This window comes from Xiphophorus couchianus, chromosome 7 (assembly GCF_001444195.1).
Source record: "Xiphophorus couchianus chromosome 7, X_couchianus-1.0, whole genome shotgun sequence".
NCBI lineage: Eukaryota > Metazoa > Chordata > Actinopteri > Cyprinodontiformes > Poeciliidae > Xiphophorus > Xiphophorus couchianus.
The window spans coordinates 30,888,381-30,902,702 of NC_040234.1; the positions used below are offsets into that span (position 1 = coordinate 30,888,381).

Here is a 14,322-nt window from a genome sequence, read left to right on the forward strand (position 1 = left end):
TTAATTCCTGTCCAGTGGAGTTAAAAATAAATTAAAAACATGGATATATTAAACTTAACCTAGCAGGTTGTGTACTGCGGAATTAATGGTCCAGACGGGCAACAGGATTTTAATCCTCAAGTGGTACAATGACACAGGTCAGCAGTTTCCCTTTCAGTGCAAACATGTGAGGATACATGTGGTTAAAGAGAGGGGGTAAATTTTGACTCTCGTTTCCCCTCCTTTCTTCTCAGACACATTTTGCCACATCAGGCTCCATTAATGAAGATGGATGACTCTCAAGAGTTTACCCCCCTTGTATCTTTTGAGGCCATCTCTGACTTTCTCAAAGGTCATAGGTCACAGTTTTTGTTAGCTTCATCTGCTCCTCCCTTACTACTGCTGAGCTCAGTTTCACTTCTCTACTTTCAATGCTAGTGAAGTGCAAGATGTCTTTTTATCTGGCTATGTTGTCTTAAGTACAAAACTGAACAGAAACAACATTCAGTCAAGTTCACTTTATTTTTATAAAGTGCCGATTAGAAATTGTGGGCTTGAGTAAATTACTCTTGGCACATCCAAAACAGCAGCTTCTTGAATCATGACATAACTCTTAAGATCCTCAAAGAATTTAAACCTAAACGTTTCATATTATATACATGAATTAGTATTATATAATAATTAGTGATATTGTACTCAGAATGTCTTAATTTTCTTGACCTTTATACCTACCTCCCTTGTCGAATAAAATATCTACTAACACAGGCATCTAGCTGGTTAGAGATGTAGTTTTGGTGGCTGTTGATGGTGTGACTGTTTCTTATTCCTCTTTTGTTGTTGAACACAGAAGATCTCTCAAGTTCACCGCTTAAATTAACTCCATGCATGATTGAACTGTTGAGTGATGAGGCTTCTTCCCTCGAGACTCCTTACTGGACAAACATCCTTTCTTAATAAGTCTGTATTCCCCTTAGAATGATATGTTTGCAAGGTTCATTTTGTTTAGGGAATATGTTTGGTTCTCAGAGGTGGTCAGTGTTTCTACTTAATGTTGCTCAGGGCAACCAAGTATTTGAGAAGTGCAGCATGTACACAGCATGCTAAAGTGTTATGTTAGGTGTGAGCATTACAGCCTTATTCTTTTATATCAACATTTCCCAGCTCTAATCCATGTTAACTGCAATGTGAATTAGATTTAATAGAGGTGTGCATAAATAAATAAATAAAGGTGTGCATTTTTACAACTAGCTGTTAGCTTAAACTAGTAAATCATTTAAATTGACACAGGAAAACTAATGGTAACCTAGAGCTTATAAATTACCTATTGTTCCCCAGTTCTACTACATTTCAGATCTGCAACCTATAAGTGGAGTTATGTTGAAAACAAGCATCAGTAAAACCTTAAAGTGTGTTTGTCCTCAACATACAGTCTATGTCACAAAACTCTTTGCAGGCTTTTGATGCTTTTTTGCTGTTTTTTCTGCAAAGCCTGTGGCCCAGCCCTCGCAGAGACGGGATTAGGTGTAACTACAAAGGTTTTTTGTTATTTTGGTTGTGCGTCCACACAGATCTGGAGGTTTGGAAGACCAGAAACAATTTTTGAAAACGGGTCCCAGAGTGGAAACATTTTAAAATGGCAATTTCATGTTTCAATAAGTATTTGCGAGCCATGCCTTTGTTTTTTAAGCTGTGAGGTACTAGCTTTATCTCTATCTCTAACCCCCATGGGCCTCAATATTACAATTAACCAATTTGGTGCCTTTTAGTGTTCTATGTTTTTTGCATCGTTCTGTGGCAGTCTTATATTGACACTTTTCGGCTTGGCATACCTACAACAGCATTTTCTAATTTTTTCTTGATCCTTTATAAAAATTTTGCATGTTTACCTCCGGTGAGAATATGGTCTAAGACAGTGTGAGATGCTTAAGTAAAATTGAAAATGACTTTTGTGTAGAAGAAAGAACTGGGAAAAGATTTACTGGTCCTTTTTACTGTATAGCCTTTACCTGCAGTCATGAAATATTAATAATCACCAAAAGAATGGCATCTTGGACACAAGAAGCTGAAATGAGTTTTGTACCTGTAGCACCTTGGCTTAATCTTAGAAATAATCTTCATAATCTTTCCTTGAGAGCTTAGATTAGAGCTTGAACGCCTTCATGTTAAAGGGAGTAAGTGGAGGAGATTTAGATGCATTCTGATGGAGGTTTTCCAGTTATGTCTCACCGGAAAGAGATCCAGAACTCACTGGTGAATGATATTTGCCTTCTCCTTCTGACCTTGGGATACCTGAATTTCCTTGACTTCTTACCCTCTAAATTATAGAGTGATGGCATGAATTAATTGCCTGAAAACATTATTAGTAAGGTTGTGTGTTTTTCTACAAAATTTACAATGAATGTGAGGAATTGTGAATTTGAAACACAATATTCAGCTTTCTTTTGTCAAACAAGAATCCAAAACAATGAAATCCTTTATAATTGAATGAAATGTTTAATAATATTATTTATAATAACATCTAAAAATAACTCTTCAAACATAAACTGAACCTGCAGAAAGGAAGATCTCAAAACCAGTGAGACCAGTAGGCGTACCAATTGTTAGTTACAGCTTTCCTTCAACACCTTTGCAGCAATCCTTCTTTGAACTCTTGGTTCTTAATAACTTAGCACTAATTCTTACAACGCCTTTCACTAGTCAAACATGTTGCATGTGAAAACATAATGTCTATCTTGAAAGAAAAAAAAAACACATTAATATTTGGAAAAAAATATGTTTTTCAATAGGAGTAGCCATTAATCTTCTAGAAGAAACATGTTGTGGCTCTCTTGAATTTTAAATCCAACAGCTTCATCTTTGTGGATCTAAAACCTACAGTTGCTAGCAAAACTTTGCGGTACCTTGTAGGGCTGGGCGATGTATCGAGTATACTCGATTTATCACGATATTTTTAATTCACGATAGTTAAAATGGCTATATCGCAGCCATCCAGTATAAATTGTCGTTCAAATAATAAACTTTCACCGTCAAATTCACTGTGAGTATGGTTTATCCGACACTTTATGAATGCATCACTAGTCCCTCCCCCTCCCAACCTGAAAACTTTCTACCAATCACGCTGCATGGAGAAAACAAACAACATGGTGACAGCGAGAGCAGGTGGATGAGACGGTAACTGAAGAGGAATCGGATAAAGTCGTTTAATTCCGAAGAGAAACAGCGCTGAATCAATAATTTGGCAGTGGTTTGGATTTTATATGGAGGATGTTGAACAAAATGAGGTAATTTGCGTAATACGTTATAAAACTATTACGACAAAAGGTTGTATCACAAATTTATTTCACCGCCTAATCAGACTATTCTTTTACATGCCATTCATAGCCACGCTGCTGCGGCGGAACTATTTCGTTAAAGTGAAACCTGGAGATGTAGGTATGATTTGTTTAGTGATATACAATGGGAATAATAACTCAAAACCATTCATTCTTTTTTCTGTTCTCTGTTGGCTTTATGCAGACTTGTTGCCATAGCAACTGACAGCAACGCAACTTTAGGTATTAGGATTCAAAACCAGAATCGGAATCAAAAACACTCAAACATTACCCCCACATAGAGCAGAACATTCAGTTTGCTACAGTTTTATGCTTTTAGACTTGATGTGTATTTTGCGATTATTAATATGTGATCACTGTGGTAGATTAGCCAACGCTACCATTAGCCACGCTAACACAGCGGTGGTCGATTAGCTAATTTAAACACCTGCTTTATTGATGCTCTGTCAGTTTGTGTGTTGGTCGCCTTTTTATTTTTAAGCTGAACCAAAACACACCTTATTCCACAACACATCTATATGTTAAGTTTGTCAAAGTCAAGCATAACTGAACTACTTCCCTCTCCCTTGCTATTTTCTTTTCTAAGTTAAAATTTATTTCTCACCTTGTTATCCAGTCATAGTGTAGACAGTTCATAGCAAAACACAGCATCCCTTTTTATATGAGGCTACATTTAAGCCTAGCAGGGAAATGGGTGCGGGAACTTGTGTGGGTGACATCATGCTGCAAGGAGTATAGTTTAAAATAACATTGGAGCTCATTTGAGAGTATTGTGATATGTATCGTGATATAGCAAAAATATATCAGGATATTAGATTTTCCTCATATCCCCCAGGTGCAAGGTGCTAGTACCTTGCACCTGAGTCAGAGTTTTATTATAAAACTGTTGTTAAATTGTTAAAATTTGTCTAATTATTAAAACTTAAAAGCAAAAAAAGAAAATAGTCTCTTTTCTTTTTCCAACAGCTTTCTGCCTGCTTGATGGCCTTCAGTGTCTCAAATCTTCCTGCTGTCTTTGCTTTTCACTCTCACACCTGCTGTGCTGTAACAACCACCACATAAGTGTCGATGCAGTAAATGACTTTGGAGAAGCATCTGCTGTAAATAAATAAAAAACATTTTTTTTCTCTTTATACAAGTTTTTTTTATCTTGCTGTTACTTTTTCTCCCTTACCTCATGCATCCACATCCTGGTATGTGCACCCCCTCCCACACACCCATCACTCACTCACTCATCTGGCTGTTCCCAACCAGTCAGGTTCCAGCAGAGGTAATGGCTCCAGGGTAATTGTTCAAATTGTCACTTGGCCTTTTGGTGAGAGCAGAGAAGGGAAGAAAGTACTCTTTTTGCAGTAATTTTCTGTCTTTCTTTTTTCTGTCTGTCTTTTCTCCTACTCACTTGCAACTTACTTTACGTAGTTTTAATCTCTAAAAGATTAAGTCCTACAGTCCGAACAATTCTTGTTTAAACTTGCAAATAAATGCAGTAGGGATTTTTGCTTGTATCGTATTGTAGATTTAAAAACACACAAGTAAGGTCAAAGAAATACAGATACACAAGGTGGTTGGTAATGTGATAGTTAGACAAGGAGTTGTTACTTATGCACAGAGTACCTTTGGGGCTAAGAAGGCAGCAGAGCACTTATTTGTCATGCTACACCTGCATTTGTTTCTGTGGGTGGTTCATATGCATGTACTTGACTTGTGTGTTACCCTGAATGGTTGCTGTTGACATTATTTCATCCAATCTACATTTGCATTTTTGCATAAAACAATTTGAAATTTGAATTTTAGCAGAGTATTGATTTTATTAGAATCTGTAAATAGTAAAAGATATTGATTGTGTGATAAAGCTTTGTTTTTAATACTGCATTACAATGACAGGATGTAACTTTTTTGCAAGGTTATTATACAGGTAAGGTCAAAGAAATACAGATACACAAGGTGCCCTCTGTGACATTGATTTAAAAAAAACAGTCCTTTCTGTACATTTTAATATGTTATAATAGACAATGGAGCTCAAATATTTTTTTTTATTACCATCTATTATAAAACTGTGACTCAGGTGCAAACTACTACAAATAAACACATTTCATTCATTAATCATATTTTCACCGCTTATCTTCAGGTTACAACTTTCATATAGATAAACATACAAATAGAAACTATGCATGCAGTATAAATGGAAAAAATGCAAAGCCAGCATTCCAACATTTATCATACTTGCCCTTGGAGCATTTTCAGGGAACACTTTGGCTGATTGGTCATTTACTAATTAGTAATATCACTAATAGTTTGGTCTTTTTATCCACTTTGAGCAATTATTAAATTGGACCAAGAATAATAAATGCTTGCAGCCCATTTATTATACATGAGCAGTAGTTACTTAACGCAGGATTATTAATCATAGAGTAAAAATGGAAATCTTGCTTTTCTGTCCTTCAGTTTTTGGAGGGCCACTAATGTTCAAAGGTATTGATTAAGATGTCAAATCTTGACAGATGATGTATTATTTTTTTCATAGCTTTCCCTCTCAGTATGTTACATAAATCTTTATTTAATTTGGTTTTATTTTGCTTTCTTAAAGTATAAGGTCTTTTAATCTCTGTTTATTATACCTATTTACTACATTTTGGTGAAACCCATGGTTTGTTTACCGTGGCGCTCTATCTTTATGTTATAGTTATTGGGAAAATGAAGGGTTCGGCATATGTCAGTACTTTTATAGGAAACGTTTGGTACACTCCATAATAAAATATCTTGTATAACCTCCCATAGCATGTAAAATTGAACTACTGGTTTTTTGTATGTCTTAGTTTTCTTCAAAATTGTGGAGTACTTTTTTTTGCCCACTCTTCTTTACAACTTTGCTTCAATTCATTGAGGCTTTCTGGGGCAAGTAGTTGTCTCTTTTCTCTTTTTTGTTTCTTTTGTTACATTTACCTTCTTCACACCATTAAAATTAACTTAGACGTTCACCATCCTACGCCACACTTTTTGGTGCAAAGTGTACAAATTGCTACAACATGTAATGATATTAATATTGCTCTTATCTTAATTTGAAAACCAATGTATTATCTTTAACACAAAAATTTGTACAAGGTGCAACTTTTGTTGCTGCCCTTTCTACAAGAAGTTCAGTAACTGTAATTGGTCTGTGTTTTATGAAATCGCTCAAATGCTTATGTGAATAATGAGGCACATTTGTTCGTTCAGATTCATTTACTTGCTTTAAATTGCCCTTTAATAAGTTACAGGCATTGCTGGCCTTTGTAATTAATATGTTGTTCTTTCATAGAGAGAATGATGCAGCGAAACTATTTCTGCATTCATTCATTAAATGAGACACACAATTAAGCACCAGTAGCTCTGCAATTAATATATGAGTGACTGTCATGACAGTGAGGTTGGGATAATTAATGTCACCTGTCATCTTTTTACTAATTAAGCTCAAATGACAGCATTAACAGCCAGACCAGACCAATTAATTTCCAATCCACTAAATCTTTAACATATGTTTACTGCATTGGCCGTCGGTCTTTATTAGGTTTCATCTTGCCCTCCTACATCTCTTTACATCTGCTGTGTATTTGATTCTTGACTCAGTTTGCTGTTACATTCTTTCCCTTTTCTCTGATATTTCCTTCTGAAGTTGTCAGAATGGGTCATATGGGTGGGTAGGATGACGGGGGTAAAAGGTTGAAGGTCATGTTTTGAATCCATTAGAGGCATCTACTAACACAGAACCTTATTGACCTGTGTGTTCGCCTCCATATGTTTACGCAAATGTGTGGCCGGGGTGTACGCCTACTCCGAGATGACCCTGTGATAGTTGCATATTTGTTTATGTGTAAATCTGGAATTTCTAATATGAATTAAATATCCTTATAATTCGAAGCATGTTTATCTTTGTACTGCAGAGGAATTGATTTGATCTTTTTGATTCAAAAATCTTTGTGCCGCTGTAAAGTTGAAATAGCCATATTGCACTTTCAACAATTTGTTTTACATTTAAAATGATCAGATCAAAGGAGCTGATACAGAGGTGACAAAGGCTCAATTTTATCCTAATAAAAGGAAGTTGTAAAAATTTCCTAACCATTGGGGTTGACTCTTTTTGAGTTCTGTATCGTATCGTAATATCATACTGTATTTGCTAAGTTTAATTAATTTGTAAGTACATAAAAAGTTGTTGGATGTTTATGGCCCTAGATACTGTGATGCTAAAACAAGAGCAATAAAACATAGCTAATAAAAGAAAAATATCCAGTGTTGTAGCTGGTTTCTTTCATTCTGGAAGGTATGAATTTGTAATTGAAAATCTTATCTAACTGTATCAGCTCCATTTGCTTGAGGCCACATTTCTACCATTCTTTTTATTACTTTTAAACTTAAGTAATAAAAAGAATATTTTATAAGAGTAATAATATAATTAAAAGTAGTATTTTAATGATCTAATTTATTGAGAGGGAGCTACGTATATAACAAATCAAGTGAATAAAAGAAATTAATGTTTCAGATATGTTGGATTGACTTCAGAACTGCTATAATTAGTTTGTAATAAATCATACTATATTGTGGACAAATAATACCTTTCTTCCTTTTACATTTGGTTGCCATGCCCACTAATACTCTTATTTATTACTGCTTAACAAGACCGTCTGCTTGCCTTCAAAAATTAATTAGTGCTTCATCTGTTGATCAAATTAGCATCTTCTTCTCTCATCACTTCACATATTTTTTTTTTCTCCCTTTGTGTTCCAGTCAGTTTTCAGTTATAAAAATTTAACTGTTGGGTTCAGAATTTCAAACGAAGTTCATTAAGGTTAAAATCAAAACACTGGAGCTTCTTTGATTTTCTTGCAGCTGCTTACATCTTTTTTTTTTTTATTCAGTCACATTTCTTAAAATTTGTGTAAGCTCTTCTTTTGACTGATTCCCTGCTATTGTTAAGTGTTAAAAATTCCCAGCCACTGGCTGACTAATAAGACACATGTTGTGTGTGTGGGGGTGTGTGTTCGTGTGTGTGCTCTGCAGGCAGCCGGTGCTGAAGTGGAGGGGCCTAGAGGGATGGAACGAGCTCCAGTCAAAAACATCTTCAGTGGCAGGTCAGTGCCTTTTTTTCTGTATAGATCAATGATGAATGAGAAATTAAAATTTTGATCTGGAGAAAAAAAGAAAAGCATTCTGATTGAAAGCACAGAAAACAAAAGATAAAACTGATTACTATCAAAAGAGTTTCAGCTGATTTCTTTCTGTAAATCCTCTTGTGGTCCTCATCTGTACTGATTTTGTCTTCATCTGCTTTGCTAGTAATTTATCCCGATAATGTGCCAAACCATTACGTTTGTTTGTCTGAAATGAGTGTTTTTGTCCAATGAGAAGGTTTTGTTTGTGCAACATCCATGTTCATTGGTTTTCATGAGTGTGCCTCTGTCCCACTTTCTCTTCATTAAAGCTGTTTTCTAATCCAGATCAAGGCTGTTGGAGATATATTTACTGTTAAAAACTCCATCATTAGCTAACTACAAAAGACTGCCAAAACAGGGTCAGGGGCTCACACACACACACATAAAAGGCACAAAGATATGCTTAGACTGCCATAAACACATGGTCTCAAAGATAAACACAGTTGCATCTGCTATTTTTAAATGCACAAACTAATGAATGTTGCTTAATTAAGTTCTGGGTTGCAGGATGCCCTGTGTCTCTGAGGGGCTTTTTTGTTCCTATCCATGAGAGACACAAGGCTCTTTGGAGCTGGATCCTTTTAGACACAAGGGGAAGTCATGCAGTTACTATGTGCTACAAAAGAGAAACTAACTATAGAAAATCTATTTAACAATAACCAGAGTGCGGCTGTAATGTTTGCTTGCACCTTGTGTCACATGTCAGATATTCTCATTTTAGCTTTGTTAGAGCAAATATTGAAGTGCTCCTTCTACCACTTGGCAAAGCTTTGATTTTACATTGTCATATGGCCTTTGAGTTGGTCTAGTTCTATTCTTAAAAAAATGATGCCAATACAAAAACGCCTACTTCTACAGCTTTATAAGTTCACTTTAGATTACTTGACCTAAACATAGAAACTGAGCTTGATGCAATGTATCTCATTTCCGGACTATATACCGTTTCTTCTTCATACGCTCTAAGCACTTTGATGCAGCTGTTATACGGCTCTAATCTTTCAAAGACTGGACTGCTGCGAGATGAAATTAACAGCACAAGCTCAAGAGTGAGACAAAAGTGACGTTTTGAGCAACAATGAAAGAGACTGAGGAAGTGTGCGTGTGAGGCTGGCAGGGTATTATCGGAAGGCACAGTCAAAACCTGTACCTGATATACGTGCACGATACACATGGCAGAAGGAAACGTTGGACCACGCACACAAATTTGCCGCGTGAGTGTGATTCTCATGGCATTTATATCACTCCATGCCGATAATTATTATTGGTTTTAAATATCTGAAATACTTCCAAACTGGTGATGTGACCTTTCCTTTTTTATCCACAGTTTTCACTCCTTGCCGTTGATTCGTTTTAAACAGTTATATGGCATGTTGGTGAAACCTTAAACTGCTGCTGTGCAAGTTACTCAACAAGTTATTGCTAGGTAACCAAAGAGTGAGTTAGTCAATGCCACCAACTTTACTTATCTGGTTGTGAGCGGTTGAGGAGCTAAAGTCATTCCTTTGCCTACAACCCCCAAAATGCTGTGTGATTCTGGATTGCAGTTCACTAAAATTGAACAAGTGTGGCCCATTTGCCATAGTTTATAGACTGTTGAGCATGCCTGAATATAAGCTGCATTTGTAAGCTTTAGGTGTCCACATTGTTCAGACCTAAGGGTTTTCCTTGAGTTTTTTTTTAAATGTTTTATTATAAATATTTGACATTTTGCTAGTTTCATGTCATTCCTTAAGTAAGATTATTTCCAACAAATTCAATTGTATTTGGTTTTTCTTTGTTGAGTTGTAAATGTTTCTGATTTGAGCTGCTGAATTCATAAACTACTGCTGCTAACGGATTAGCTCATGCTAATGCTTGCTATCCCTTTTTCGTCTGACACCCTGAGCTCAATCAATAAAAATATTTTGTCTTGATGTTTTACGTGCATTCTGTAATAAAATAGTTGTGAATAAATAACTATTTATTGAACAAAATATTATGATTATTTGAATAATGAATTGAACTTACCTCACAGAGACCCTCTTTAGTCTTCCTATGTATCATCTCATACTCAAAGAAGGAAACAGACATATCAGCACTATCTATGAAAGTTGTTTGCAGCAATTTTTTCCCCCTACTTTTCTGCTGTGCCATTATCAACTTATTTGTTTCCTTAATAGACAATTCTGACAGCCAAATCAATAGCTAAGCTAACTAAATAGAAACCTTTTCAGTTCCATTACCATCTCTGTTACTGAGCAGTACAGTGTAGAAAATACAAAGGTTATTACAAAAGTAGTTGCCAACTCCCATTTGTGTCATTTTCCCTCTAACTTTTCTTTTTACACATATCCTTTCATGCACACATAGTCTAATCTAATAAGAACTATCCCAGCTGTGAGTAATGTAAAAGTGATGTAATGGTTTTTGTGGTCACCAGGGAAACGATCCTTGAAATTGCACAAAAAAAAGTCCAAAATGAAGGCAGGAATGTGGTCATGAATACTAGAACAGCAAAGCAGGAGTTAAATAAATGTGTGTTTTTTTGTGTGGTGTGCGTTGTTTCCACGCACACTGTGGTCCCCTTTGTATTTGCGAGCGAGTATTTCTACACCTTCGAACGTACAGTAATGGCTAATCATTATTTTAACCACACCACATGTGCCACAAAGAACTCATTATGCATAAATCAAAACGGCCTTTTTCATACAGGGAAACAGATTTACTTCAAATTGGTTTATTGAAATGGCGTTTTCACTATATTTCTTTGTGAGTCAGGCACTGTATTGAAGGTGATTTAGAAGGCGAGAGGTGAACAGGTAAATAGGTTCCACTGGTTGCACAAAACAAACAAGATTTAAAAAGCATTTTGTTCTTTAAGACCAGCTATACATCTTTGGTGATTTGTGCTTTAATAGATTTAGTCATCAACTGTGATAAAAGGTCTTATTGTGGTTATACTTAAACCCGGATCTAGTAATTTTCTTCTCTTTATGTGTGCTCAGTCTGTTAATTTTCAATTCTGTTGCTTGCATTTCCCCTCGACTTTTTCAGTTAAGGGTTCTTCAGAAAATTTGAATGAAAGAATACTCAAAATAAAACTTTTATAATGTAATAATGTGCTCTCAATTATTTAGTCAATTCCTGCAATGAGTATTTGTTTTTGTATTGTATATTTTCTTACTAACATTTAGTCTTGTGCAAACTTTTATCTTTACATCTGTGCACTTAGAGAGCCATAAAAAAGAGAAATACATTGATAAGAATAGTAATGAGCGAGTGAAATGCATTGGTGCAAAGAGAGTGGTTTGGTGATGCATATCCTCTTTTTTCATTTCTCTTCAGTGTTTCGGTCTTTCATAGGCAGGATCGGTAAAGTGGCAGCTGGATAAAGAGAACACCTGCTCTCTTCATCTCTCTTTGCCTCGCTCTGTCCTACTCTCTGTGCATACAGCTCCTTTTTCTCCCTCCTATTCATTCATTGCGCTTCGTGTCTCTTTTCTCAAGTCTCACCCGTTTTGTTGCTCCCTCTCTCAACCCCACTTCAGTATTTGCATTGATGCAGCCTGTCAAACATCTTTCACAAAAAAAATATAAAGGAAGAAAAAGGAAATGCAGATGGATCTCAATTGCTTTTGTGTATGTGTGTGTTTGTGTGTAGTAGGTGGAGATCAGAGGCGCAGCAGCGGGAAGAGATAAAGGGAGGGGTGCATGTTATTTTCCTGCTCATAATAATTCTTTTTATTAGCCTTGTCTAATTAATTCAGCGCCTCCTCTCTCCCTCACTCACTGTTTCATTTCTAAAGCTTCTCTGATTCCTACCTCCTTTTTTTCAGTTATTATTTTAAATTGACACTGTGATTTAAGGATGTGTTGCCTGTATTTAGGGCTCTGCCTAATACATGAACGTCTCATGTCACGATAGTGATGAAAATAGACCACAACAACAAGGTGCCAATGAGTAGTAACCATCCGTCCAGCCAATGCCTAAACCACAGCAATGGACTTATAACAAAGAGCAGCTCCCACAAGACTGAGTTAAGCTACCCTATGGAGGGAACTCATCATAGCTGCTAGTATCTGGGTTCTTGCTCTTTTTTTTTTTACTGTTCTGTATGAAAATAACTATTACCCAAGTGTGATGCTTGGAATGTCTTATTCCAAGCAAATGTTGAGTTGTAACATGAATTTAATTAATCAGAAAAGAGGAGTTGGGTAAAATGAAAATATGTCAATATTTTGACACATCTATGATGTAGACATCACCAAAATAAACTTGAAATGTGGTTTTGGTTTCCACTTTCTTAATAATCACTCAAATCCTCAAGCTTGGGCTGACACAGAGTCAGTGTGCGTAAGAGTTGTGACAGTAATGACAGATACTTGGGCATTTTCAAGACCTCTTAATATAACAATAAATAGCTTGGAATGTTAGCAATAGTATGTTAAGATTAGCCTTAGTTTGACTCTGCCTGCAGTGCATTATGGTTTGTTTTGACTGAAGAAGCATACAACTTCTGTACACTACTATTGGTATTACTTGACGAATGTTTTTAGTTACAGTGTACTGGACAGATAATCGCATTTGGATATTTAACACCACTACAAGGTGGCTGAGTAAGTTTATAGTGGAATAAGTTTGGTATTTTTTTTAGGGTTTCATTGCTTACATTTTTAACAGCTTTATCAAGTTCTCAAAATCAAGATTTGTACTGGCACTGACATGCTTCAAAAGCAATGACAGTATTAGTAATTCATAAAATGTGTGTTATGGTTCACTTGACGGTCCATGGTACTGCTTCATTTTCCTCTTAATATTGTTTGGTGTTTATTTTTGGTCCTTGGAGTATTGAAGAATTAATAATAGTTGCTTGTACTGCCTGGATAGTGTAAGTATTATTGTAGTCACAGACTAGTTACCGGTTTTGTGTCAGCCCTAAAAAAAGTCCAGCTTGCAGAATCAGAGTGTAAAATAACGTCTGTCCTGCTTTACGGTCATGTCTGCAGCTGTTTGTACTCATGTAAATTTACTAAGCTGTGATGAGGCAATTTCAGCTTTGTGTGCCTATTTATGAGTCTGTGTGTGAGAAAGAGAGAGAGGAAACATGCTAGCATACTTTGCATGTCTCCACAGTCACCACCCACAATCATCAGTAACCCTCTCTGGAGTTTATCCGCATCTGTAGTGCTATCAATTGATGGGGATTTAGGGATGGATGGATGGGCTAGAGTGGGAGAGGCAGACATGAAATAAACTGTTAGCATGACAGAGAATGAATGAAAGATTGCAAAACAAAGTTTAGACAAACTTGCTAAAAAGGCACACACTGACACACACACCCCTTCATACACACTGGGAGCAGAGAGAAGGTCACGAGAGGATTAATGGCTGTGCTCTGATAGATAAACCAATCAAACAAACAAAGACTTTAGCACGCGCATACATTAAAAGGCAGGATGTAAAGCAGAGACACACTTGAATAATCCAAACCACACATAGAGACATTAAGAGATTCAAAGTAAGGAAGAAACCCACAGAGAAGAAAGGCACAAAACATATTCTTCAAACATACATCCACTGTGGTCTATGCCTTTATTAGGCTTGAATTGAGTAGAGCGCTCCCTTCTCTGAGGCCTGCATCCACAGACACGGATTAAGTACTTCATAAAAGCATATTTTCAGTACGGTATTAGCATTCATTGGAAATCTAAAGTCAATCGAGTGCAACAATTTGCAAACTTTTCCTCAAGAGACACAAGCTTTGAGATTAGATCGGAGCCAGCGCACATGTGATCTCTGTCTTGCTTTCATTCGATTCAATTCAGTTTATTTAGATAGCACC

At 36.2% G+C, this 14,322-nt stretch overlaps 1 protein-coding gene across 3 annotated transcripts in view; it reads left to right on the forward strand.

Moving 5' to 3' along the window:
- The window catches only part of LOC114148216 (partitioning defective 3 homolog B-like), a 210,161-nt gene that overhangs the window by 47,687 nt on the left and 148,152 nt on the right, over window positions 1–14,322 (forward strand). For all 3 annotated transcript variants that reach the window (XM_028023309.1, XM_028023311.1, XM_028023310.1), the window contains exon 5: window positions 8,349–8,419. In XM_028023309.1, coding sequence (XP_027879110.1) covers window positions 8,349–8,419 — 71 coding nt within the window. The remainder of the gene's footprint in view (window positions 1–8,348; window positions 8,420–14,322) is intronic.